A 27,602-nucleotide genomic window follows, 5' to 3' on the forward strand; every position below is an offset into this window, starting at 1 on the left:
TTAATAATGCTGCAAACAACTATTTACTATTTTATTTAGAAAATGCTTCTTTGCTTACTTATAGGAAAACCTTTTATAACGAGAAATGGTACACTACAAGTCATCTGGTGAAGGAACCTACTACACTAGTATTTAAGTACTCTACTAGCCAGGCACGGTGGCTCATGCCTGTAATCCTAGCACTTTGGGAGGCTGAGGTGGGTGGATCACCTGAGGTCAGGAGTTCAAGACCAGCCTGGCCATCATGGTGAAACCCCATCTTAAAAAAAAAAAGAAAAAAAAAAGTACTCTACTGTATTTCAAATATATTTGCTTGATATCCCTCCATAATATTTTCTCCTGAAATATATTAGAAAAGTGTTAAAATGAGCAAGCAAGACATATCTTGAACATAGCAGAAACTGAGAAGGAAAAAAAAAAAAGCAGAGGCATTTTCTCTCCTAGATCTTTCAGCCAGCTGCCGATCTAAGGATTAGACCTGCAATGCAGTAAAGTAGGGCACGCAAAAACAGAGAACTCCTTCCTGCCTGACATTTTTGTTCAGGTAATCAGAGTTTAAACTTGTGTAAACAATGTAATTAGATAATAATGTAACTAACATCTCCATTAAATTAATACCACCTACATCCCCATAGGAAAATGTTCCATGTTTTTTATTAACCAGTCCCAAGGGGAAATCCTGGGGATAAAACAAGAGAAAAAACTATAGCAGATGTTTTCTTTTATTTTCTGGAAAAAAAAAGTATTATAAAGTATTCAAGGTAATTAACAAAATGTTTATAATAAAGTCTACGCTTGATCTTAGCCAAAAGGCTGAGAAGCAATGCAATAAAGTCTATATATGGCTTTCTGAGGTATTTTTTTAAATTTTACTCAAGGAAGACACTGACGTAAAATAAGCCAATTCACACTATCAGTTTAAGTGATAATAGCACTGCAACTGGCAAAACAAGTAATCCAGTTAGCTAATGGCAGATATTTTAAGTATATAAAAGTATATACGGTATAATGGGATATTAGTTCTTAAAATACCTATGCCTTATAAACAAAAGCTCCAGGTAAATACACCGAAATCTTAATCATGGCCTTTTCTAAGCAGGAGGATTATGGGAGATTTGGATTTTGTTCATATTCCATCTATTGAACAATCATCATATTAATTTTATGATCAAGAAGAAAATAATAAAAAAAAATGTTTCCAGTGCTAAAGAATAAGTAAAGTGTGTGAACAAAGAATAGCTCTAAGGTTCTAAGAAGTATATTCTTTATTCAAATAGTGGAAAAATCAAATGATGCAAAACAGCCTGATTCCTTCTAAGTGAAGCAAAACAACCCAGGTTTCAGTCAGACCTGGACTTGAATTGGGGTTCTTTCATTTTCTAGATAAGCCATTGAAGCTTTTCTTAAGTCGCCTTAAGAAACTTTATAAAATATATTTCAAAGTATTCAAACCAAATCAAGAAATAGATGAAAATCTAGAAAACTTTCCTCTCATTAACATAAAAAATAATATGCCAGAAAGATAATAATTTGTAGTTGAAAAAACCGAGAAGTAGACACTTGATTTCTCTGAGACCTCAATTATCTTCATCTATAAAATGGGTATAAAGAATCGGTGTCACTTCCAGGGCTGTTATGAGGAATAAATTAGTTGATGTTATGTCAAGTGCCTGATACACAGTAGATGCTAAAAAACTCTAGTCCAGACTTTGCAGAAGGATGCAAATGGCGGTGGGGAAAGGACCTGCACTTCAAAGGGCTTCTGGTTCCTATCTAAGGAAAAGATGAATTAATTACACAGGTCAAGGGTTGTGGTTCTAAGATGTTTTCTAAGATTCTGAAACATTTTAAACCTCATCTTTTTTCATTTTTGTTAGCTAAGGGGTATGCTTTAAAGATTTAAAAAAAATTAAAATGAAAAAAAGGAGTTTTCCTTAGGATCATCAAATGTAAAAAAAAAATTACCCCAAATTTGATCTGGGATTGAACCTTTTACCTAATTTGTAACTTTTTCTAGGAATAAATAAGTGTTCTAGATGAAAAAAAAAAAAAAGCAGTTTTTGGATAATAAATTTTCTGGGGAAATGACCTCCTCTTCCCATCCAGCTGTTAGTCAAGAATTTAGCAAGCTTTAAATAGAATTACTCTTCTCTTTGTCTCTTTTTGAGACAGGGTCTCGCTCTGTCACCCAGGCTGGAGTGCAGTGGCACCATCATAGCTCACTGCAACCTCCTCCTCCTCCCTCATCCCCCATCCCCCATCCCCCAGAGCTAAACTGATCCATCCTCCTCAGCCTCCAGAGTAGCTGGGACCACAGGTACGTACCACCATGCCTGGCTAATTTTTGGGTATGTGTATATTTTTAGTAGAGATGGGTCTCACCATATTGCCCAGGCTGATCTCGAATTCCTGAGCTCAAGTGATCCGCTCACCTCAGCCTTTTTTTTTTTGAGATGGAGTCTCACTCTGTCTCCCAGGCTGATCTTGGCTGACTGCAACCTCTGCCTCCAGGGTTCAAGCAATTCTTCTACCTCAGTCTTCTAAGTAGCTGGGATTACAGGTGTGCATCACCAGATCCAGCTAATTTTTGTATTGTTAGTAGAGACAGTGTTTTGCCACGTTGGCCATGCTGGTCTCCCACTCCTGACCTCAGGTGATCCACCTGCCTTGGCCTCCCAAAGTGCTGGGATTACAGGCGTGAGCCATTGCACCTAGCCAGCCTTTCTTTTTCTATCTCTAACTTCTCTTTTCTCTGTAAATGTCTCTGCTGAGAGAAATTTTGGAATTGGCTTTGATCTTGGAATATGATTGTAATTAAGCTTTGATATGTGGCCATAATTAAATTGTTACGGGTGCACGTCCACAATAAATTGTTGTTGTTTTTAACCAAGGAAGGAGAGATGTAATTCCTACTGAGCCAATCCTGTGGGAGAAGAGACCCAGAGAGCAGAGGAGGTGGCAGTGGCTAAAGGAGAGCCCCAGAGGACAACTGCATCCACAGACTGGTGGACCTGGAGGCTGAATAGCAAAAGGCTTTTAGTACTCCCCTATCAAATAGGAACGCATTATATACAGCACCTGCTTCACAGGCCTTGCTGTGGTAGGGCCTATTGCACAAATTAAGGGTTTTTATGGAGCTGTGGCAGGAGGATGTCAAATGGTAGCTAATTTGAAGATCCAACACAATGAATGAATGAAGCAGCATTGAAATTTGGTTTTGTTTGCATATCTCAGCCAATCAGATTATCAGTTTACTATACAAAAAACAACATGGGGAATGGTTTAAAAGATACCATCTAATTTTAGATATCCTTCACTTTTTTCCTCCCAATTTCACCAAGAAACTCATGGATTTAGATTATTAACTTTAACAACAGAAAACAAATCAAATTTAAGAGTTTTGTATCTTTAAATAACAGAATAACACTTGCCCAACCTGATTAACCCTCTCTATCCTCCCCACCTTCCCAGTCCCTCCCTCCTTTCCGGTCCTAAGGTTCCTACTCCTTCTCAAGTCTTTTGAACTCATAGTCCTCTCTCAATCCCACACATTGGACATTGAAGCAAGAAGTGTGTTCTTTGAAGTTAAATCTTTCATATTTGTATGCTTTCGCTCAATTCAATGTTATTCCTTTTTTTTTTTTTTGACGGCTTTTAAATCTAAACAAATCAAAAGCAAACAAACTCCTGCAATGCCTAAAACAGTGTCTTGCACCTAACGCACTACCCGAAAAAAAATTGTTATTGATATACAACTCTGATTAGCGCCGTGGCTCACGCCTATAATCCCAGCACTTTGGGAGGCCGAGAAGGGCAGATAACCTGAGGTCAGGAGTTAGAGACTAGCCTGGCCAACATGGTGAAAACCCGTCTTTATGAAAAACACAAAAAATTAACGGGGCGTGGTAGCGCACACCTGTGGTCCCAGCCGCTCTGGAGGCTGAGGTGGGAGAATCGCTTGAGCCTGGGAGGTAGAGGCTGCAATGAGCCAAGATCGCGCCACTGCACTCTAGCCTGGGCGACAGAGCGAGACTCCGTCTCACAGGGGAAAAAAAAAAATCCTCCTCCATTCCCTTGCCACTGGCTTTCCCCTCCCCTCCTCACTTAACCCCTGCTTCTCGCCGCGCCCCTTCCCCCACACTCCCGCCCGGCCACAGCGACTGGATCTAAAAACAAAGCCCTTCCCAGACCGCGCGGGACCTCGCGAACAGCTTTGCAGCCGGAGCCCGGCGCCCCCTCCGAGCTCTCGAGGGCCCGGGGATCCCGGACCTCTCCTGCAGCGAGTAGGGCCGGGGCTGCTAGCGCCTGGGGGCTCCGGAGGGCCTGGGGGAAGGTCGGCTTCCGGGGGCCGGGGCGAGGGGACAAAGACACCGCTCGCTCCTGCAGATCCCAAGCCGGCTTTACGGGGCCGGCGGCGACCGGGGAGTGACCGACCGCCACGAAGCTGCTGCCACGTCAGGCAACTTCACAAAACCCGGACGAGGGCAGGTGACGCAAGCCGGGCGGCCGCGGCGGGGCTGGGCCTGCGGCTACCCGAGGAGGCTGACCTCCGGCCCGGTCGCCCGGTTCAGCGACGCCCCGGCCGGCGCCGGCGCCTGCCCGGCACTCAGGGAGGCGGGGGTGCAGCGGACGAGGCGGCGCCATCGCGAAGCCCGCGCCTCGCCCGCAGTCAGCGTTGTCACCCGCCTGCAGTCCGGGCTGGACTGGGCGGCGTCTGCGGAGGCTCCTCGGCCAGGCCCCGTCCGCCCGAGCCGTGTCGAGACCAGGGCAGCGGCCCGGGAGGCCGGAGCCAGGCCAGCGACCCGCCATGGAGACCCGCTACAACCTGAAGAGTCCTGGTGAGCGAGGCTGGGGCCCCCGGGCGAAGAGGGCAGAGTGAGCTGGACCCCGGGGCGGTCGCCGCGGTTCCCTAGCGTCTGGCGCCACTCATGGCTCCGCTCCCGGTGTCGCGCTCTACGCGAGACCGCCGCCTGCCCGGGAAGTGCAGGCCGCAGGGCGGGGTGGCCCGGTGAACGCCCGCTGCTAATCCCCGGGCCGGCTAGCGCGCCGCAGCACCCGGACTCTCCCTTTTCTCATCTTTGCCCCGTCCCGTAGAGCTGGGTCAGAAACTCATCCCTAAGAACAGGTGTAAAGGTGATATCGGTGGGCGACAGTCAACAACCCCTTGCTGTACCTGCATCGGGAACACCGTCACTATCCCCTCCCGGTCGCTGCCACTGGACTTCTGTTAGCCGGCTGCATTACTCACATTTGAGGAGTTGGTCGTTTAAATATCTTACTTGCAGCACCTGGGGCGAATAGAATTGCAGACATAAAAGAAATGTTCTGTAACTAAACCAGTTAACTATAGAACTAAAACAAAACAAAACGAACAAAAAATACCTAGTTGAACCCTGTACATGAGAACTAACCTTGATTTTTGCCATACTGGCTAATATGAAATATATATGTATTCGGTCGTAGAGATTCCTTTCCTGCATTTAATGATCCTGCTTCATTTACACAAGCAGTCCCAGCAATCCTAGCCTCTAATTACTTTCTGGTGCATAATAAAGATAAGTAACTAGCTTTCTCAGCTTAATAAAACAGGCTTGAAATGAATCATTGGATCCTCTAAATGGTATTTTTTTCTATCTGTACCTTGGTAAATTTTGCCAGGAGGAAGAAACTCCACAGTTAACTCTGCAAACTCTAGGATATTAATGATGATTTCACCAACTCTTGCTGTTGCTTAAAATTTCCTTCCAAAAAAAGCTGTTTCTCAGTAGGAATTAGCAAAATTAGCATCCTGATGGAAAGAGTTGACATTGTGAATCTTTGGGGTTTTTTGTAAGGTTTCAGAATATGCAAAAATCCCAGAAAAGCCTGAGGATATTGATTGGAGGGAGCTTTGTTAGCCTGAGTGCTGCCAGGCTAAGAAATGTCCTTAGGTGACCAAGTGTGTAGATTTGGTCATAACATTTTAGGGGCCACTGACTTCTTAAAAAATATGGTGAAGACCTGGCATGGTGGCACGTGCCTGTAATCGCAGCATTTGGGAGGCTTGTGGGGTGGGGGGGCAAATTACTTGAGGTCTGGAGACCAGCATGATCAACATGGGGAAACCCTGTCTCTACTAAAAACACAAAAATTAGCCGGGCATGGTGGTGGCGCACTCCTGTAGTCCCAGCTACTCGGGAGGCTGAGGCGGGAGGATGGCTTGAGTCTGGGAGGTGGAGGTTGCAGTGAGCCAAGATCGTGATTGCACTCCAGTATGGGCGACAAAGCAAGACTCCATCTCAAAAAAAAAAAAAAAAAAGAACCCCGGAGTGGGGGTAGGGGGAAGAAAAGACCAAAGAGAAAGAGAAGAAAGAAGCTTAATGTGTGATTGAATTATTTACATTGTGGTAGATTTAACTAGTACTATTTGGGTAGAAACATCTGGTGGCTCCCTGCTCACAGGGTTCCTTAAGACAGCAGAGGTGCTTAGTGAAAGGTCCAGAGGATAATCCACATGTGAGTAGTAGTGCAGTTTGGAATGGAGAACTGGTGGAACCCAAGAGATTGTTGTCAGAAAACATCACCCAATTTCAACAGGTTAGACTTAATACTATGATGATAAGCTTTGACAATTCTCCAGAATTTTGTACTTTTCCAAAGTATGTGAACTATCATCAGCTGGCTGAGCTTTGGTTGACATGCTTCTAGCTGTGTCATAAATTGCTTCCTTTTTTTGGTTTTATTTCCTCAAAGATAGTGTTGCTGCTTTAAAAAACAATGCCGCCTTTTTTTTTTCTTTTTTTTTTTTGAGACAGAGTCTTGCTTCGTTGCCAGGCCCCAGACTGGAGTCCAGTGGCGCGACCTCGGCTCACTGCAACCTCCGCCTCCCAGGTTCAAGAAGTTCTCCTGCCTCAGCCCCCTGAGCAGCTGGGACTACAGGCATGCATCACCGTGCCCAGCTAATTTGTGTATTTTTAGTAGAGATGGGGTTTCACCATGTTGGCCAGGATGGTCTCTATCTCTTGACCTTGTGATCCACCTGCCTCGGCCTCCCAAAGTGCTGGGATTACAGGTGTGAGCCGCCGCGCCCGGCCACAATGCTTCTTAAAAATCTATTTTTGTTAGTGTGTGGATTATTTGGAATTCGTGGAGAAATTGAATTAGGTGAGATATGAGACTTACTGAAAATGCTGGGAGGCATCCTGAAAATCCTTCCTTTGCTTAATTCTCGGTCCTGTGGTATTTTTAAAGTAATGCCTATATGAAGGAAAACAACTGAAAATTCCAATCTCCTGTGTATGGCAGGGTGCGTGCACACACACATGCGCACACACACACACACACGCACACACATAAAAAACACCAACCAACCAACCAAACAAAAACAACCACACATTGTGAGGGATATAATCCTTTACTTTTTATCTGATGTGCGGTTGTCTTTGATGTATGAGTGGAAAGATTAAATGAAGACAATACAGACAACTGGTTAAGGTCCAGTGCACTAGCATGTGGATAGTAAATCTGTTCATTTCATAGGTGGGAAACTTTCTCCTTTACGATTTTTTTGGAATGGACTTGTGATTGTGGCTAGAGCTGTTGTGTAGGATCACCTCATATGCCTCTGACTAGCCTGTCAGTAGTTGTCTGTGGATCAAGCTCCCTGACCCGTGTATGGGTCTGCTCTGGCTAAGAAAGTAGGGTCTTACAGAACAAACTGGGGAGACGTGTATAAAGAACCTCCTTTGGCAGCTTCTTCATAAGGGGGCCATTGACATGTGCAGCAGGTGATGGGAGTGTAAGAGACTGCTGCCAAAGTACCCACTGCCTCTACCAGAAGTCTAAGAGTTAGCTATACATGCCGTTGGTGTCAACTGCACCTTCACACTAATCCACTCAAGGTTTCATGTCCAACTCAGATCCTTCTCCTAAGCTATAGATACACAGCACTTATGGTGACTCAACACCTTCATCTTGATTTCCCATAAGAGAAAAAAATCTCTGCGAGTATAAAAACGAAACTCATCAGTTTTCCTCTCCTCCCCTAAATTTGCAGTTTACCCTAATATTCCATATCCCAGGGATAGACAGCACTCAGGCACCTATGGGAGTCATTTTTAATTTATTCATCTGCTTCCTTGCTCTATCCCTGCCCTGAAACACACAACTCAGTACACACACAGAAACACATATATCTAGTCAGTCACTGTTGTCACCAGATCAGTTAAAACAAAAACTGATTACCTCTCAAATTGAAAAATTTTCAGTAGCTTTCTGACAGCTGTTGATAAAGTTCAAAGTAAACTGCTTAGCTTGGCCTACAGGGCTGCTCATGATTGACCCTGGCCTTCCTCACCAGCCTCATCGTCCACCACTCTTATGCTGTTTTGCATTTTCTTTTTTCTTTTTTTTCCGAGACAGGGTCTTCCAGCCTGGAGTCCAGTGGTGCCATCATAGCTCACTGCAGCCTCAACCTCCTGGGCTTGGGTGATTCTCCCACCTCGGCCTCCCCAGCAGCAGGGACCACAGGTGCATGCCACCATGCCTGGTTTATTTTTGTATTTTTTGTAGAGACAGAGGTTTCGCCATGTTGTCCAGACTGTCCCAAATTCCTGAGCTCAAGTGATCCCTCCACCTCGGCTTCCCAAAGTAGTGAGATTACAGGTGTGAGTCCCTGTACCAGGCCTGCATTTTTACCTATCCATTTTGCCCAAATGACTCTCCAGGTGGAGTAGCTTTTCTCACTTACATGCTTTGGTTCCTTTTGGAACCTCTGCTTAGAATGCTTTCCTTTAAATCCATCTGAAATTCCTAAAGTTCTTCAAACTTTAAGGTTCAGCCTTGTCTAGTTCCCCTAGGCAGACTAAAGTAGTTTCTGTATATACTTGCAAATATATACTTGGTCAATATTACCGTTTGTATTGTAATTATTTTCATGTCTTTCTCTACTCTTATGGAAGACAAGAAGCAGATCATGGTCATTCTTTTATCTCCAACACTCAGACATTCTTTGAATGTTTGTTGAACTGATACCTTTGCAGGGTCCTCCTAGGCAGAAACATCATTTAGGCATTTGCTTAAGTACCTTCATTATGGGAGCAGGAAGAGGCAGTGAGGGAGCATGCCTTCCTTAATATACCTGTCTCCTGCATTTCACTCATGCTTTGGAAATTGATAATATCAAGATAATTGCTTTTCAAGAGAAATCCATATATGGGAGCCAGTGGCCTGTAGAAGATCCCTTTATTTGTAGCTGGATCCAAACCCCAGTGTGAGCCTAGTGAGCTAGCCCCAGTGTGTGAAGAATGCTAACGCCTAGGCCCACAGCACCTAGAGCATGGCTCCAGAGTGCCCATGTGGCCTCTATAAGAAGGAAGAACAAAAGCAGGGATGCAGGTGCCACCCCTTCCTTTCCTGGCACATATTATCTCACCACAGTGAAAGGATTCCATGGAACAACCTTTCCAAGAGATATAAGAGGAGCTGGAATAAAAAAGTTTCCTCTCCAGCCGTGTAGAAGCAAGAGATGGAGTATCAGGAGGGGCCAACTATACTGTAGCCCAGTTGCCAGGCAGCACCCTGAACCGTGACAGTTTCCTAACAGTGGTATTTCTCCTCAGGAGGCAGGGAGCCATGCCATAAGGCCAGCTACATCTGCTGATGCGTGGTTTTGAGTTAGGAAGAATCGTTGAGAAGGCCTTATATCCCAGTCCATTTTCAACCTTAATAACTCAGGGCCTGGGCAAGAGAGAGGGGTGAAAAGGAAAGGAGAATTGTGTGGAGAAATTATTGACTCTTATTTGACAGATGTAAACATCAAGCCATAATCGGATTAAGTGACTTGTTCAAGGACTTAGAACTACAAAATGTCAGTCAGAATTTTAATGCAGCTCTAAATCGCGTCTCTGTTCCTTTTCACTGAAGCATTCATAATATATGTTATTTTTGGAAAAAATAGATTATAGAAACAATAGACTAATCTTACCTTTTGGCTACATGGCCTTAGCTCTTACATGGTATGTGCCTGTGGCTTATGAACTAATCAAATCAGCTATTTAATTGTTGAACCAATGATTGTTCCTTTACAGGATTGGTACAGATACATTCTTATAACAATTCTGACCCTTTATACATCTCTCTCAATATCCAGATACAAGTTTTGAGTGTTTATTGTTTTCTCTCCTGTTGAACTGAGCTGAGTAGGGAAGAGGCAGAGAAAATGTGTTAAGGGTATAGAATGACATAAAATCTGACTTCAGCTTAATCATTAGTGAGTTCAGCCAGTTGATGAGGAATGAAGGAAAAACAATTTTTTGGCATCTCCAAACTAATTAACTTCAAAACAGCTTCCATAATTGTATCTCTATCTAATAATGTTAACTTAAAGGAATGATATGTTTATGTGGCTTGGAAGCAGGGTTTTCCATCCTTGTTCCATGGATCCGTTCAGAAGTGAAATGGAAGGGCAGGGATTAGATAGCCTGCAGGCCCTTCTGTTGGCCTCTTCAAAGTGGCTCTGGGGTTTTTGTTTCACATTTTGGGATTCTCATTAAGCTTTTATTTGAATAAAGGATTTTGTTTTATTAAATAAGTTTAAAAACCTTGTCTTTAATCGGATTCTTAGAAAAAGATAAATTGAGAGAAGATAGTAAAATTTAATTCAACTAATATTTGAGCTCTTACCATGTGCTAAGCCCTGAGGAGACTGTATTGCTACACTGTCATTACTATTGCTTAGCAGGGAAGATGGATATTAAACAAGTAATTAAAGTGGGACAAACTTCATAAAAGGAAAAATACAGTATTATGATGGCATAGAGCAAAGAGACTCAACCTGGTCTCTAGGGCAGTGGTTTCTAAACCTAACCAGAGTAATTCAGAGAGCATTCCTAGTCTCCACCCCTCCCTAGGACGCTGCAGAGATTTTGATCTGCCCAGATTGGAATCTCCAGGCACTGAGAGGGGACAAGGGAAGATGTCATAGAGACGTTCCTGAGAAGTTACTTACTTAAAGGTCTAGGGTAGCCAGACTAGATGGTGAGGTGGAGGATGGGGCCGAAGCAGCCTGGCCCCTGAGGAAAGCTGTGTAGAAAGGTCTAGAGTAGAGGGCAGGTAAAGTATGTTCAAGGAATTGAACAAATTACCCAGTCTCTAGACTTGGAGGGAGAGGGTGTCTCAATATGTACATGTTTCTAAGATAGCATTTATCATGCTATTTTGTATTGACTGCCCCTCCCAGCCATAAGCCTTTACCAAAGGCATATTTTGTTGATAGTCGAAACTGTAACATCTCGTACCTAGGAGGAACTCAATAAATAGTTGATGATCCAGTAACCAAAGTCTCTGCATATAGGGGCTTAGTTCAGAGTAAGAGATGGAAAAGAATATTAATAATTATGAAGTAGGATAGTAACAACTTTTTTTGCCCAGGCAGAGGTGCAGATACAGATAGGATTGTAGATTGTGATAGGCAGATTGTGATAGGCATCTGAGTGTGCTCCTGCTAGGAGTAATTTATCAGGGAGATAAAAAGCTGGGTACTATTAATGGAAAGAGAGGAGAAATGAGACTAGGTGCGAAGGAATCTTGGAGTGCTAGGTGGAAAGAGTGGGCTGGAAGGCTTACTAGAGAAATGTAGGGGCCAGGCGTGGTGGCTCATGCCTGTAATCCCAGCACTTTGGGAGGCCGAGGTGGGCGGATCACCTGAGGTCAGGAGTTCGAGACCAGCCTGACCAAAATGGAGAAACCCTGTCTCTATTGAAAAAAAAAAAGAAAAGAAAAGAAATATAGGGACATTAGGTGGCATTGTGTCCCAGTGGAGGTTGTTGATAATGACTTGCAATGGCATTGCTGTACCAGCTTCTGTGACTTTTTTCCCTCCTTTCAATGATGCTATATATAGACAACAAATAAGATGGTTGGGTTGGGTCAGGCACAGTTGGATTTTATTAAGGGAGCGTGAAAGAGGGACTCCTAAGAGCCAAGGATGTGGATAAAGAGGAAAATGAATATAAGTAAAGGAGAGGTGAAGAAAGTTGTGGGGTCAGTGGACTGGAGGTTTAGTGAAGCTGAAGGATCATTTCAAGAAGGAATTTAATCAGGGCTATGGAGAGTCAGTGAATTCAGAGGACAGTCCATTAATTTAATCCAAGATAGTGGATGGAAAGTCCCAAGAGGTAGAGGATATAGAGGTGTTTCCTGTTCACCGAGTATGAGAGCCAGAGGATACATTTTTTTGTTAATAAAGGCATTTTAACGGGTAGAGCCTAACTGCCGTGTTGGAATCCCATTTCTCTCATTTACTAGCTGTGTGACCTTGAGCAAGTTAGATAATCTTTCCATGTCTCGGCTTCCCATCTGGAAAGTGGGGATAGAAATAACACCTATCTAGTAATGTTGTATTAAGGGTTAAATGAGTTATTAATGTCTGTAAAAGCACTTCAATAAATACCACCATATAGGAAGTATATATAAGTACTTATTAAATAAAAATAATGTCTTCACTATATATTTAATATATAACTCTTTTAAAAGTGTTAATGTCTAGCAACTATTTCCTTCCTCTCTCCCTCTATTTATTCCCATCTTCTTATAATTAAACCTTTGCCATATGCTCATTTGCACTAGTCCTTTGCACATTTTTCATGCGGCTTGTAAGTCTGTGCTAATCATTCAGAAAAAGTATATTTTAAATATCTCTACTTTGTGAATTTTATTTTAGCTGTTAAACGTTTAATGAAAGAAGCAGCAGAATTGAAAGATCCAACAGATCATTACCATGCGCAACCTTTAGAGGTTAGTTTCTATCTCCATGTTCTTTATATGGATTTTAGTATTTTAACATTTAAAACAAATTCTGTAAAATTGCTTTTCATTGCTTTGAGTCATTGCAGATGTTTGTAATGTAGTTTGACATTTTATTCACCATATTTCATGAATATTTCATTAGCCATTGCAAATCACTTTAGAAGAAACGGATTTGTGGTGTTTATAAAATGGGTCTCAGATGCTAAGTTGAGGTTAGATCTTGAGTATGAGGGAGGGGAAGTGGAAAGAATCCCAGATACTTTAAAGTTTGGAAGCCCTTTGATGGGTCTTCGTAGCTACTCAAGGCTTTTTGTACAAACATCTTTACCTGTCTCAGCCTTTTCATCTGTAACAGGAGGGCATTTAAATATGCTCAGGCAGGTTTTCATGGTAACAGTGGGAATAAAAATATAGTAACTTATATGCAAGTATTTTGTAAACTGAAAAGTACGTGGTAACTGTAAGATGACATTAAATATATTAATATTACTGACCATTTTGTAAATAAGCTCTTAGGCAACTATAAGGGATAATTTTTAAAGATGTGTTAAAGTAACCCAAACATAGTAATTATTTGATTATCTGATAATTATCACAATTTGCTATTCTTTCAAGGATTAATTTCCAATTTAAACCTGTAAGTTACCTATGAATATATAACAACACTCAGAAAGTTTTAATGTGTTTATTTAAAAAAGATTTTAGCTCAATGGACCATGAAAGCTAGATTCAATAGCTTTTACTTATAAATTTAATTTATCACTTATATTCTTGAGACATCTTGTGCATTAGAAACTATCCTAGCAATAATGTAAAACATTTAATTTTTCTTGCTTGGTACTATTTCTAATATTTAGATTGATAAAATGATCAAACTTTTTAAGGTTATTGATTCCTTGTGAATTATTGCTTTTGTTCAGGATAACCTTTTTGAATGGCACTTCACGGTTAGAGGGCCCCCAGACTCCGATTTTGATGGAGGAGTTTATCATGGGCGGATAGTACTGCCACCGGAGTATCCCATGAAACCACCGAGCATCATTCTCCTAACGGTAAGAATTCTGGATTTTCAGAATGCTCGTGGCTTAACTCTTCCTGGTAGCTGCAAAATATAGTAAGCAAATCATTTTCATTAAGAAATAATATAACATTATTATAATTTTGCTTTTGGGGTCCAGGCCCTGGGACTACAATTTTTATCCTCCAAAATAATTCCTAGGAAACTGATGCACCTAAGAAGTAAAAATGATGCAACTGAATGCATAAATGTCATATCATGGGTGTTTGTTAGGATTTAATAAATTAATATATGCAAAGTGCTGGGCACACACATCGGGCACTTCATAATTACTAAAGAGTAGCTAATGGTCTGGGCATGGTGGCTTATGCCTTTAATTCCAGCTCTTTGAGAGTCTGAGGCGGGTGGATCACGAGGTCAGGAGTTCAAGACCAGCTTGGCCAAGATGGTGAAACCTTGTCTCTACTAAAACTACAAAAAAAATTAGCTGGGCGTGGTGGTGGGTGCCTGTAATCTTAGCTACTTGGGAGGGACGTGGAGGTTACAGTGAGCCGAGGTCCCGCCACTGCACTCCAGCCTCTTTTCCTCAGTTTCCTCATCTTGACAATAAGAATACATGATACCTACCTCATTGAGTTTTCATGGGATGAAAAGTGTCAATATCTTATTGTATAGCTCTTAAAGCCTGACACAGAGTCCTCAATAAGTATTAGCATCATTTCTATTTCTATCTCAGAATCTCTCTTTCTCTCCAACTTTACATATCTTTTCTTCATACAAAGGAAAACTTTTTTTTTTTTTAAAGACAGGGTCTCACTCTGTTGCCCAGGTTGGAGTGCAGTGGCACAATCATAGCTCACTGTAGCCTCAAACTCCTGGACAGAAGCAGTCCTCCCACCTCAGCCTCCTGAGTATCTGGGTGTACCAAGCTAATTACAAAGGTTTTTGGTAGAGACATGGTCTCACTGGTCTTGAACTACTGGCCTTAGGCAATTATCCCACCTCAGCCTCCCAAAGAGCTAGGATGACAGGAAATCACCATCATACCTAGCCAAGGAAAACTATTGATCTAATTCCTCTCTTAATTGTTAAGCTTTTCTTTCCTCATTTCTTTTAACTATGTTTAATTATCCCCTAACCTTGAAAAAAGCAAAAACAAACACAAAAACCATTTCCTGTATCTGTTACCATTTTAAGCTGTGACTGTTTTTCTCTTTGGTAACCTCCAAGGCATCCTTCTTCTAGTTTAGCCTGCTGCAGGCCACCTTCCACACATAGTGCCCTGTTGAAACATGCTTACTACACCAGTTTCAGAAACCAGTTTGAGAAATCTCACTGCTTCTTCTCAGTCTTCATCCTCTTCTAAGTTAAACATCTGACCCACATGGAGTAGCAAATGGTGAAACAACAGGTATTCATCAATAAATACCAAATTAATTCTGCTTTTAACTCTATTTTGAATAACGGAGAGAGCATTTGTTTAAGAGCCAGTAGACCTGGATTCTGACCATTGCTCTTTCCATTACACTATGGGCAGGTTACATAGTGTCTTTAAAATTCAGTTTTCTCACTGGTCAGAAGGAATGTTGTGTTTGGTAATTGTAATCACACCATAAAGTGCCTGACATATAGAACCTGCTTAACAAGTATTAGCTGATACTGAGAACTGTTAATGCTGGCAATAGGGTTGGAGCAGGTCCTGGAGACACTCTTCTGTGTCAGGAGTCACTTATTTAGTTGCTAGATCATGGGGAGAGCTAAGTGGTCTTAGGGGAGGGAGGGGCTGGTGCATGGGGAGACCGGTGGTGGTGGAGGGCAGTAGTTAGCAGCAGCTCTTTGCCAACAAATACAGATATAATTCAATAGTCTGGCCATACTAACCACACTGGCTGAGAATCAGCCCTGATTTTCAACATTACACTCTTTCTGGATTACTTCCTTTCTTTTGAAAAGTCTTCTCCAACTTTTATTCCACAAGTACTATTTATTTATTCATTCATTCATCATTCCTCTGAAAATCATACTTCTCTCAAAGCCATTCTCCCCATGTCTTTCCTCACTAACATCCAGTTAGGGGATACTGAGTCTTGAGGTTTCATCCTAGCCTCTTGCATATCTTCTCTTTTAGATTCTTTTTTTTTTTTTTTTCTTGAGATAGGGTCTTATTCTGTCACCCAGGCTGGAGTGCAATAGTATGATCACAGCTCACTGCAGCCTTGATGTCCCAAACTCAAATGATCCTCCCACCTCAGGCTCCTAAGTAGCTGAGACCATAGTCATTTACTACCACACTTGGCTAATTTTTTTTAATTTTTATTTTTCATAGAGACAGGGTTTCACTTTGTTGCCCAGGCTGGTCTCAAACTCCTGGCCTCAAGTGATCTTCCTGCCTTAGCCTCCCAAATTGCTGAGATTACAGGCATCAGTCTCCCCTCCCCTGTCCTCCCTTCCCCTCCCCTCCCGAGACAGGGTCTCACACAGTCAGGCTGGAGTGCTGCAATGCAGTCATAGTTCACTGTGGCCTTGAACTCCTGGGCTCAAGCAATCTTCCTGTCTTAGCCTCCCAAGTAGGTAGGACTAGAGACACACGCCACCACTCCTGGCTAGTTTTCTTTCTTTTATTTTCTTATTTTGTAGACTGTCTCACTATGTTGCCCAGGCTCGTCTTGAATTCCTGGCCTCAAGTGATCCTCCCACCTCACTCTCTCAGAGTGCTGGGATTACAGGCATGAGCCACTTCACTGGCCAGTAAAACTTGATGTGTTAATTATTTAGATTTCAGTTGTGCAATTCAGTTTCAAAAGGTGCTATATAAAACACCTTCTAAAAACAGCTTTTTACTTTTTTTTTTTTTTTTTTCTTTTTGAGACGGAGTTTCGCTCTTGTTACCCAGGTTGGAGTGCAATGGCGCGATCTCGGCTCACCGCAACCTCCGCCTCCTGGGTTCAGGCAATTCTTCTGCCTCAGCTTCCTGAGTAGCTGGGATTACAGGCATGCACCACCATGCCCAGCTAATTTTTTGTATTTTTAGTAGAGACGGGGTTTCACCATGTTGACCAGGATGGTCTTGATCTCTTGACCTTGTGATCCACCCGCCTCAGCCTCCCAAAGTGCTGGGATTACAGGCGTGAGCCACCCTGCTCTGCCTTAAAAACAGCTTTTATTGTTCAGCATCCAACAAGTATTTTTGGAGTGTCTATAAGGACAAAAAATCTGTGCCACATTAGAGGTTACATTTAAAAAAATTTTTTTAAGATAATCTCTAAAATTATTAGTTATATATAAATAATGTATTTTTACTTTGAAAGTATAAAATATTAAACACATGTATTTAATTTTCTAAATGCATTGTTTATTCCTCAGGCTAATGGACGATTTGAAGTGGGCAAGAAAATCTGTTTGAGCATCTCAGGACATCATCCTGAAACTTGGCAGCCTTCATGGAGTAGTAAGTGTTAATTTATAGTGAATATAAATCTCTTATAACTTCAGTCAATTCATAGTTATGAAGTATAATACTTTCTTTTTTTCTCTTTCCAGAATAAACCCAGTTGCTTTTACAAAGCAATTTAGATTGATGTTTACTTTTTTATTTCAGTAAGGACAGCATTATTAGCCATCATTGGGTTTATGCCAACAAAAGGAGAGGGAGCCATAGGTTCTCTAGATTACACTCCTGAGGAAAGAAGAGCACTTGCCAAAAAGTAAGTTTTGCATTTCATTCTTGTTGAGGCCTGAATACTATTCAGGGTAATGGCTGTTAGGAGGTAGGGCCTGCCTCTTACTATGTGACTTACTTTCTGAGTGAAAAGATCTACAGGATCTTATCTCAGTTTTGCTATTTTAGCAATTCAGCTATGCTAATTTCCTTGGAGTGACCAGAATCTAAGTAATTGATTTAATGCTATCTAGTCTTAAAAAGTTGTCAATACTGTTTCCTTTTTTTTTAACTACAGTGGGAGATATATTCTCCTGGAAAACAATACCAGTCATTTGTCTCCACTCATAAGGCATTATAGATGGAAAAGAACCAGAGCAATTAATTTTAGCTTTCCGCAAGATTATAAACCCCTTGAGGGCCAGGAGGGAATCTACTTTATCCATCTTTGCATCTAGCTCATAGCAAGTACTTAATAAATGATCTGGAATAAAGCAAAAGATTTTATCAAGTTATGATTGCCCAGTAGCAATCAGAAACAGCGAAGTCGAAGTCATGCCTTCTCTGTTTTTTTTCAGTTGCGGGTGCATTTTTGTCTATATAATCAAGATCAGACCTTCCCTTCAGAGTAGCCCCTCTTTGAGTAGTGCTGAGATCAAATTTTTGATGTTGATAATTTTTCTGCTCTGGAGTCTGCTGCCTACCACCCTTCAGCCATACTACGTTAATTAAATTATGTTGTATTTTACCCTAGCACACCCCAGAGTAGGCCCTCCTCAGATATTTGCTAAATCAAATAGTTAGATTTTAGCATCTGGAAGATTTGGTAGACTTCTTGGTCTTATAAGCAACTTTTCTTTTTAAACCTTATTTCCAAACTCTGGGGATATACTTTATTTGTACAATTCTTCATAGATTACACTGTGTACTTTGAATACATGGTGTTTGTTTTCATGTGATTTTCTGTGTTGGTTTTTTTTAATCTTTATGCTTTTATCCAGTTGATTTCATGGGCAAGGTAAAAAAAAAAAAAAAGAACTGGAGTTCTTGTTCTTCTAGGCTTCTCACTGTATATATTCTAGATTCTCAGTCTATAATAGAAACCTTTTAAAAAATGATTTTGGGCTGGGCATGGTGACTCACACTTATAATCTCAGCACTTTGGGAGGTCAAGGTAAGTGGATTGCTTGAGTTCAGGAGTTCAAGACCAGCCTGGGTAACATGGCAAAACCCCATCTCTACAAAAAATACAAAAATTAGCTGGGCATGGTGGCACGTGCCTGTCGTTTCAGCTACTTGGAGACTGAGGTGGAAGGATGGCTTGACCTGGGGAGGTTGAGGCTGCAGTGAGCCATGACTGTGCCACTGCACTCAAGCCTGGGTGACAAGTTGAGACCCTGTCTCAAAAAAAACCAAACAAACATTTTGCATTCAACCATGGTAGTGTGCTACCATTGTGGATAGACTAAAAGATTCAAAATAAACACTCTACTTAAATTTCATCTGACTCAGTTAAAAGTGAATACATTTTGAAGCAAATAATTTGTATATAACCACATCTCAAAGGTGTGTGGACAACAGTACCACTTTTGATAAAACAAAAAATACTCATTAATAAATACTAAATTAGGCTGGGCAGAGTGGCTCATGCTTGTAATCCTAGCACTTTGGGAGCCAAGGCAGAAGGATCTCTTGAGCCCAGGGGTTCCAGACCAGTTTGGGTAACATAGGGAGACACTGTCTCTACCAAAAAAAAAAAAAAAAAAAAGAAAAAAAAAATAGCTGAGCATGGTGGCACACACCTGTGGTCCTAGCTACTTGGGAGGCTGAAGTGGGAAGATCATTGGGGTCTGGGAGGTTAAGGCTGCAGTGAGCCATGATTGCACCACTGCACTCCAGCCTGGGTGACAGAACAAGGAGACCCTGTCTGAAAAAAAAAACCAAAACAGTAAATTATGCTGCTTTTACATATATTTTGTTTATATGATGTTACTTCATAATTTTAACTAGCATATTCTTCAAGACCTGAAGTTTTTGAATAGAACTAGAAGTACTATGAAAAACAATTTTTTTAAAAAGAAGTTCAATAGTGTAACAATATATACTTCTATATATGCGTATTTACTTTCAGTCATTCATATCCTCATAGGACTATTGTAAACTTCAAGGAAGTTTTGACTATATCTGGAATACAAAGGGAAAAATGGAAAAACAAATACATTTTAGGAAATAGTCTAGTTAACAGACATATCTTGAGTCTCTACTTAATATATATAATCAGTAATAAATTAAGTCTTTGGATTTTCTGCAAGTTTTCCCAAGTCTTTCAAGTTATACTGCTATTTGTGAGGTTTTTGTTTTCTAGAAATATCTGTAAATTCTATGTTTAATTGGCTTCTTTAGTACTTTATATATGTTTCTGCTAACAGGTAAGTTGATCTTGTTAAAAGACTTTTTTCACAGGCTTAAAAGAGGTTTGTTTTATGTGATCTTAAGGATAGTATAATAGATTTTTCATTGTGTAGATGTAAAGCTGGGGGGTGGGGGCAAAAAAAAGATGTAAAGCTTATTTTTGTTTTTTTGCTTTTTTCTTTCTTTTTTTTTGGGCAGGGGGGACTGGAGTCTCATTCTGTTGCCCAGGCTGGAGTACAGTGATGCAATCTCAGCTCACTGCAACCTCTGCCTCCTGGATTCAAGCAATTCTCCTGCCTCAGCCTCCTGAGTATCTGGGATTATAGGTGCCTGCCACTATGCCCAGCTATTTTTGTGTTTTTAGTAGAGATGGGGTTTCGCCATGTTGGCCAGGCTGGTCTCAAACTCCTAACCTCGTGATTCATCGGCTTTGGCCTCCCAGAGTGCTCAGATTATAGACGTGAGCCACTGCACCTGGCTGCTTATTTTTCTTTAGATAGTTTATTGGAAAAATAGAATCTGAGCCCTGGATTTTTTTTAAAGCCAACCTAACATTTACTTGTCTCAGGACTATAATTATTGCATTAATTGTCTAATTCATAGCATGTGGATAAATGTGATACAGAATTTTCCAGTGTTCCTTTCTTTTCAGTTTGATGATTCAGCATTTGAGTGTCTCAATAAGAGGAATTAAACATCTAACTATTTGATTCATTTTCATTTAAAAAATTGTTTCCTACCAGATCACAAGATTTCTGTTGTGAAGGATGTGGCTCTGCCATGAAGGATGTCCTGTTGCCTTTAAAATCGGGAAGTGATTCAAGCCAAGCTGACCAAGAAGCCAAAGAACTGGCGAGGCAAATCAGTTTTAAGGTACTAGAAATCCTTAAGTAAATTCTAATCTTGTAGCCCTTTTGTTTACTGCTAGATTCTGCATAGAAGGGAAAGCAATGCAGTTCTTTTGCAATATAAAGTTTTGCAAATGTTTTTCTTTTTTCATATTTTGTTTAATTTTTATTTTTTATTTTTAATGTCTGTGGTTACATAGTAAGTGTATATATGTATAGGGTACATGAAATGTTTTAATACTGGCACAGTTTTTTTCTTATTACAAAATTCATAACTACATTCACGAAAGCTTTATAGCATAGTGAGTGGTTGAAACTTGAACTCTGGTATACAATGCCAGGGTTCAAATCCCAGCTCTGTTGCTTATTAGTGGTATGATGTCAGACATATTAACCACTTTGCACATTTTTCTTATCTACAAATAATAATGGTACCTATATTATAGGATTGTTGTGAGGACTGAATTAATATATGTAATACATGAGTTGCATTCAGAATTGTCCCTGGTGCTTAATAAATTCTACCTATTATTATAGAGAATATAGATAAGCAATAAGAAGAAAATGACATTCATAATCACATCCTCAAGAAATAACTACTGTTAATATTTTGGCATACCTCCCATATATCCCTTTTTTTCTGTATATGTTTTACTCGAACATAGGATTATATAGTACTATTAAATATTTAAATATTTAAAGTATTAGCCAGGTGCAGTGGCTCATGCCTGTAATCCCAGCACTTTGGGGGGCCAAGGAGGGCAGATCATGAGGTCAGGAGATCGAGACCATCCTGGCTAACATGGTGAAACCCTGCCTCTACTAAAAATACAAAAAATTAGCTGGGTGTGGTGGTGGGCACCTGTAATCCCAGCTACTAGGGAGGCTGAGGCAGGAGAATTGCTTGAATTGGGAGGGGGATGTTGCAGTGAGCCGAGACTGGGCTACTGCACTCCAGCCTGGGGGACAGAGCGAGACTCCATCTCAAAAAAAATATGTATAAATAAATAAAAAATAAAGTATTAAGCATTTAATCCTTCTGGAATTTGATCACCTTCACAAAAAGAAATGTCAGCCTGCATTAAGCAACATGCTCTCTCTTCCTCCCTCTCCACTTCTCTGTGGACTATCTTTCTAGGTCCAATGCCCTTCTCTTTTATTGTAGTGCCTGGAAGAGGAGTTGCTCAGAACATGCTGGTTACTTTCTTCCTTCTGAGGATTCCTATTACACTTAAAATTGCTTCTGAAAAATCTCAGGACCAAATGCGTTTTGTACGTCAGAATTTTTCAAACTTAAGAAAAGATCTTACATATACCATATATTAACCTGCAGTGGGATCTGGGGCAGTACCTCATAATCAAATCCATTAGGATTTCCTCAGCAAACCCTTGAATAGTATATTAATGTGGGATTAGTATTTACATTAATGTGGGATAAAGACTATTCATAGCTTCACATCAGCTCATGTCAGGCTTTGCCTAAAAATTACCAAAAAAACCTTGAGTTTTGAGAGGGTTTTAGCATTGTGGATTGTGAACCATGGGTATTGGTTTGATTCCTCATCAAATAATGGCTTCTTGAGAACAGGTGTTGTTCATGCTTCTTCCTATGATACCTAGTACAGTGTTGGACAAAAGAGTGCTCAGTGCTTAACTGCCTGATAATAGATATTAAACTAGCAATTAAAATAAATCCAACAGAGGGGATTTAGCAGGTTGCAGATTATTCTGTATGTTTCCTGTTGTAACGCTGCTCTTGGGTCTATCTTGTTTATAGGCAGAAGTCAATTCGTCTGGAAAGACTATCACTGAGTCAGACTTAAACCACTCTTTTTCACTAACTGATTTACAAGATGATATACCTACAACATTCCAGGGTGCTACGGCCAGTACATCGGTATGACTCTTCTCTTTTAATATATATGTATGTCTCTATCATTATCATTGTTTGGAATAGGAGAAGATCCTAGATCAAATATCTGAAAAATTTGGTTCTCTTAACAATTGGATTCTAACAGTCCCTCTAATTAATCATATTATGTTGAGCAAGTTGTTCATGCTTTCTGGCCTCACTTTTCTTTTTTGTTAAATGGGGCTGGATTTAATTTTTGTCTTGTCCCTCTGGAATTCTATGATTCTCTGAAAAGTTCATTTTAATATAGTGTTAGACTCTGAATAAAACAAAATATCCTTATGTTAGCCACTTTCTAAATAGACACTATTTTTGGCAGGATTGTTCAGCTGCATTAAGGTACTGACTTAATAAAATCCTAGAGCCAAAAATTTGCCTTAGACTTGCTCTGTCCAACACATTAGCCACCAGCCACATGCAGCTATCTACATTTAAATTTAATCAAAATCAAATAAAATTTAAAATTCAGTTCCTCAGTCACACTAGCCACATTTCAAGTGCTTCATAGACACATGTGGTTAATGGGTACCATATTGGACAGTGTAGACATAAACATTACTATCATCACAAAGTTCTATTGGACAGTGCTACCTCGTATATAGTAAGTGTCCAATAAATAATTGTTGAATAAAAGAATGAATGCTATGGGTGTTGTTAGTGTACTCTGACCTATTGTCTAAGAAATTGGTTGGCCTAGGTGATCAGAGAGACTGATTAAAAAAATATGACTGGATTGGTGCCAAAGAATTAGGATTATGGGGGAAAAATGATTTTCCTTCCTATATATAAAAGATGAACTGTCTTTTGAGGTCTTTTCTAACAGATTGTTCGGTTAAGTAATCAAATCCTTTTTGTTGTTGTTTCTTCAGTTTATTGAGGACTTTAAAGGGTGAAGGAAAATTCAAATAGAAGTTGGGCAGATGCATATTTGCCCTTTACCCAGCAATAACTTGTATAAAGTGGGACTGAATAATCTTGAGTAAGTCTCTACTATTCAGAGAGTGAGCTGGGCAGGGAAAAGTTGGTTGAAGAAGAACAAGGGAGAGGGTGGTACTATAGGGGACTGAAGACGGAGGTCCAAGAAAAAAGCACGTGGGGATCAGTTTAATCATTTTTATGTAATCCCAGTGTAATTTATTAATTGCAGAGGAAAATAATGAATTAATTTTAAAGTCAGTATGTTTTAGTTTAAAATACTAAAAAAGCTTTCTAATTACTTTCTATTTCATAGTTTTCTTAAGGAAGGTGGTAATCTTTTTTTTACCTTTTAGGACAGCCTCCTAATGTTTGTGATGTATTTAAATCCTTTGTATATTTTAAATCTATGTTAAGCTCCCCTTGTTGCATATTCCATTTATACTTATTCCAGTTGTAATTTACTTTGTAATTATTTATTGTCTGTCTCTCTTCCCGGAATGTAAGTTCCTTGAAGGTCAGGAGTCTCTTTCAACTTCTCCACTGTATCCCCAGTGCCTGGCTTAGTGCCTTCTATACAGTAGATTGTCAGTGTTTATTTGTTGATTGAATGAATGAATCTTAGGATTGACACTTTTAAAAAATGCTAGGAATATAATTAAATCAAGAAGTAAATTAGAGTGTACAAACAATGATATTATAGTAGTATTTCTCATTTTGATTTTAATCAACATAAAACTTAGAATTCTTATTCATAGATACAGGTCATTAATTGAGACCATTTTTGGTTAAAATACCAACAAGCAATCAGTTGTCTACAATTCCAAGTTAAGCTTTTAATTATATTTACATATAAACTATTTCAGAGTATGATTATGTAATTTTACCACTGTGAAAGTAACTGAAACCAGTTTGGCTAAGGGTGATTACTTTACATTGAGTGTAATATAAATTCATTGAGATGTTATACATCAAATCCCAGATAAGCTATGGTTTTTTTTTGTTAGCCTTGAGGAGGAGCAAGAGATTGTTAAAACTCTAAATACAGCTGATAACATCAGGCCATCTGCTGATTTTTGTTGCAGATATTTTAGCATCAAAAAGCAATGGGAAATGCAGAAGTGGGAAAAACACTAATGGCAGTTTTGTTCTTGCAATCTATCAGATTTTCCCCTTTTCCCAGGGATCGAGGTTCTGAATAAGCCGTTTCATTTTATATTAAAAAGGAAAACTCCCTCACACATGCTGGTTATTCTAGGTTATTATAGAAAAATTTATATATATATATATGTATATATATCACTAGGAACTTAACTAAGAATGTGATTTTTTTTAAGAGACAGAGTCTCACTCTGGTTGCTCAGGCTGGAGTGCTTGCGTGTGATCATAGCTCACTGCAGCTTCAACCTCCTCAGCTCAAGTGATCCTCTTTGCCTCAGCCTCTCAAGTAGCTAGGACCACAGATGGGCACAACCACACCTAAGTTTTAAAATTTTTTTGTAGAGATAGTGTCTCGCTCTGTTGGCCAGGCTGGTCTCAAACACCTGGGCTCAAGCAGTCCTCCTGCCTCAACCCCCCAAAGGGCTGTATGATTATTTGAAATAGGAAACATTTTAGAATTTTATCAAGGTACTCAATTTTTAGTCAGTGTTATACCATCCACAAGGCATCTGAGGCTGGGCACAGTGGCTCACGCCTATAATCCCAGCACTTTGGGAGGCCAAGGCAGGAGGATCACTCGATCCCAGGAGTCCAAGACCAGCCTGGGCAATGTGCAAGATCCCATCCCTAAAAATACAATGATAAAAAAAAATAGAGACAAAAGGCATCTGAAACATAGGAACCTAATTAAAACATTATATGTATATAAATATTTTCAGTAAGTGTATGTGTTAAAATATCACCTAGAGTCAATGTTTTAAGGGATTGTTTTTCTAAATAGATCAATAAAACTAATAAAAGGCCAGAAAGCTGTCCTGAGTTATGACTTTTTTTTTTTAACCTAAATTTAGATGCCTCCGAAGGGATACATTATTAGTAACTATCATTCTTGGTAGTGTTGCCTTTAGCCATATGTTGTACTCTGAGATTCTATGTATTCTTGAATAGATAACAAGCATTTATACAAATCTTCTTTGCCTGTTTCAAACAAAATTTCTTAAAATTTCCTAGTATGGAGTCCAGAATTCCTCGGCAGCATCCTTTCAACAACCTACCCAGCCTGTAGCTAAGAATACTTCCATGAGCCCTCGACAGCGCCGGGCCCAGCAGCAGAGTCAGAGAAGGTCATCTACTTCACCAGATGTAATCCAGGGCCACCAGCCAAGAGACCACCACACTGATCATGGTGGATCAGCTGTACTGATTGTCATCCTGACTTTGGCATTGGCCGCTCTTATATTCCGACGAATATATCTGGCCAATGAATACATATTTGACTTTGAGTTATAATATTGTTTTGTGATTTAAGAGCTGTGACTCAACTGCTTCATTAAACATTCTGCATTGGGTATAATCTAAGAATTGTTTACAAAAAGATTATTTTGTATTTACCCTTCATTCCTTTTTTGATCCTTATAAGTTTAGTATAAATATATCTAGACATTCAGACTATGTCTAGCAGTTATGTCCTGCTTAGTGTAAGGGACCGGAAGTCAAAGTTCCTTGTCTCACTATTTGATCTGCTTTGCAGGGAAATAACTTCTTGTTTTTTCTCATGCTTCACCTTCTTTTTATGTAAATTTATAATACTTTACTGTATTGCCCTTTGAAATTTTTGGATAAAAGATAATGTTTTAAGTTCCAGTGAGTATTACTAGTTACTCGATACCATTTATTGAGTACTCTATTTCTACGTATGTAGAATGTATAGGGATAAAACAGTTGAAAAGGGAAAGCAAAACTCAAGTAGTTTCCTTAAAAAAAGTCATTCATAGGAGATTTACTGGGATTGCTCATTCTGTGACTTTGTGTCCTAAACATTCTTCAGTGAAAAAACTTTATTTCAGTCAAACATTTATGAGGAAATGAGATCACATCTTTGTCACTGGATATTACTTGAAGAGGAAGTACTTTGTAACCACTTTGATATGCTGTTATCACCACCCCCTGCTGCCATACTCACACACATTTAAAAAGAAGTAAAACAGTCTTCCGTAGATTTTTGTTTTAAGGAAGAAAGGGTCCAAGCTAGGAGATCACTTTATTTTCTTCCCAGAAATTAAATGAGGAGATCTTAAGATTTGAATGTTTGCTCTGCTTTGTAATGTATGTATTTTGAGATGTATTATATGTCTAGCTTTATAATCACTGTAAATTTTAATTCCAGGAATATGCATAATATTGAAATATTTCATGTACTATTTTAATAGAAAACCTCAGGGCCCAGGTAACAGTGATAGAAGTTAGAAAAACATTTACTTAGAATTGTCCACCTAGTCAGAGCCCAAGAAAGAATTTTCAGTGGAAAAATCAATATATAACTTAGTGCTAGCTAGCTCCACAGACTCTAATAGATAATATTCTCATCATAATGCCTGGTGAGACCATATAATCACAGAAAAACGTTGCCTTCAGCATGTTCAGTTCGTAGCACTGAAGGCACTCTTGAGGGTGTTGTTAATAAAGATTTAATTTTTAAATATAGGTAGTCCCAAGCTTTCAAATAGGTTATGCTCCAAATGGGTGTTTGTAAGTTAATTTTTTACAAGTCAAGCAATGTTGGAAATTGTGTTTAGGTTCTAGATCAGTCCACAAAAATTAGCTCATATGTGTATATCTTGGATAGGGGAGGGTATTCATAAAGTCCTTATGTTGTTTTAACCAACTGAAATTATGGATAAGAGAAATAATTTGTAAAATCATTTTAAAGGCAGATTTAATTTTTACTCCTGTTTATGGAACGTTGGTTCTATTAAAACTGTCAGACACAATTTCTGTTTTCATCTAAGAGCCAGTTTTCTTTTATTTCTACATCTAAAATAAGAACATATTGTACACTATTATATAATACAGAATTGTCTTAAACTTTAATAAATTAGCATTTTAAAGGTG

At 39.8% G+C, this 27,602-nt stretch overlaps 1 protein-coding gene and 1 pseudogene across 2 annotated transcripts; one reads left to right on the forward strand and one right to left on the reverse strand.

The window, feature by feature from the left end:
- Positions 1-645: 645 nt before the first annotated feature.
- LOC135268415 (U2 spliceosomal RNA) lies at positions 646-825 on the reverse strand (annotated as a pseudogene).
- A 3,856-nt stretch (positions 826-4,681) lies between these two features.
- On the forward strand, positions 4,682-27,602 carry UBE2J1 (ubiquitin conjugating enzyme E2 J1). Of its 2 annotated transcripts, none has more exons than XM_012444259.3 (8): positions 4,682-4,838; positions 12,701-12,774; positions 13,707-13,838; positions 17,168-17,252; positions 17,403-17,508; positions 20,618-20,747; positions 22,500-22,619; positions 25,722-27,602. In XM_012444259.3, exons 1-8 carry the CDS (start codon positions 4,808-4,810, stop codon positions 25,998-26,000), a joined length of 957 nt encoding a protein of 318 aa, XP_012299682.2. In that variant the 5' UTR covers positions 4,682-4,807; the 3' UTR covers positions 26,001-27,602. The 2 variants fall into 2 exon arrangements, with proteins under 2 accessions (XP_012299682.2, XP_012299680.2); XM_012444257.3 differs by lacking the exon at positions 4,682-4,838 and adding an exon at positions 7,051-7,143.

Source organism: Aotus nancymaae, unplaced genomic scaffold (assembly GCF_030222135.1).
Source record: "Aotus nancymaae isolate 86718 unplaced genomic scaffold, 86718_ANA_hifiasm-v0.15.2.pri h1tg000040l, whole genome shotgun sequence".
Lineage (NCBI taxonomy): Eukaryota > Metazoa > Chordata > Mammalia > Primates > Aotidae > Aotus > Aotus nancymaae.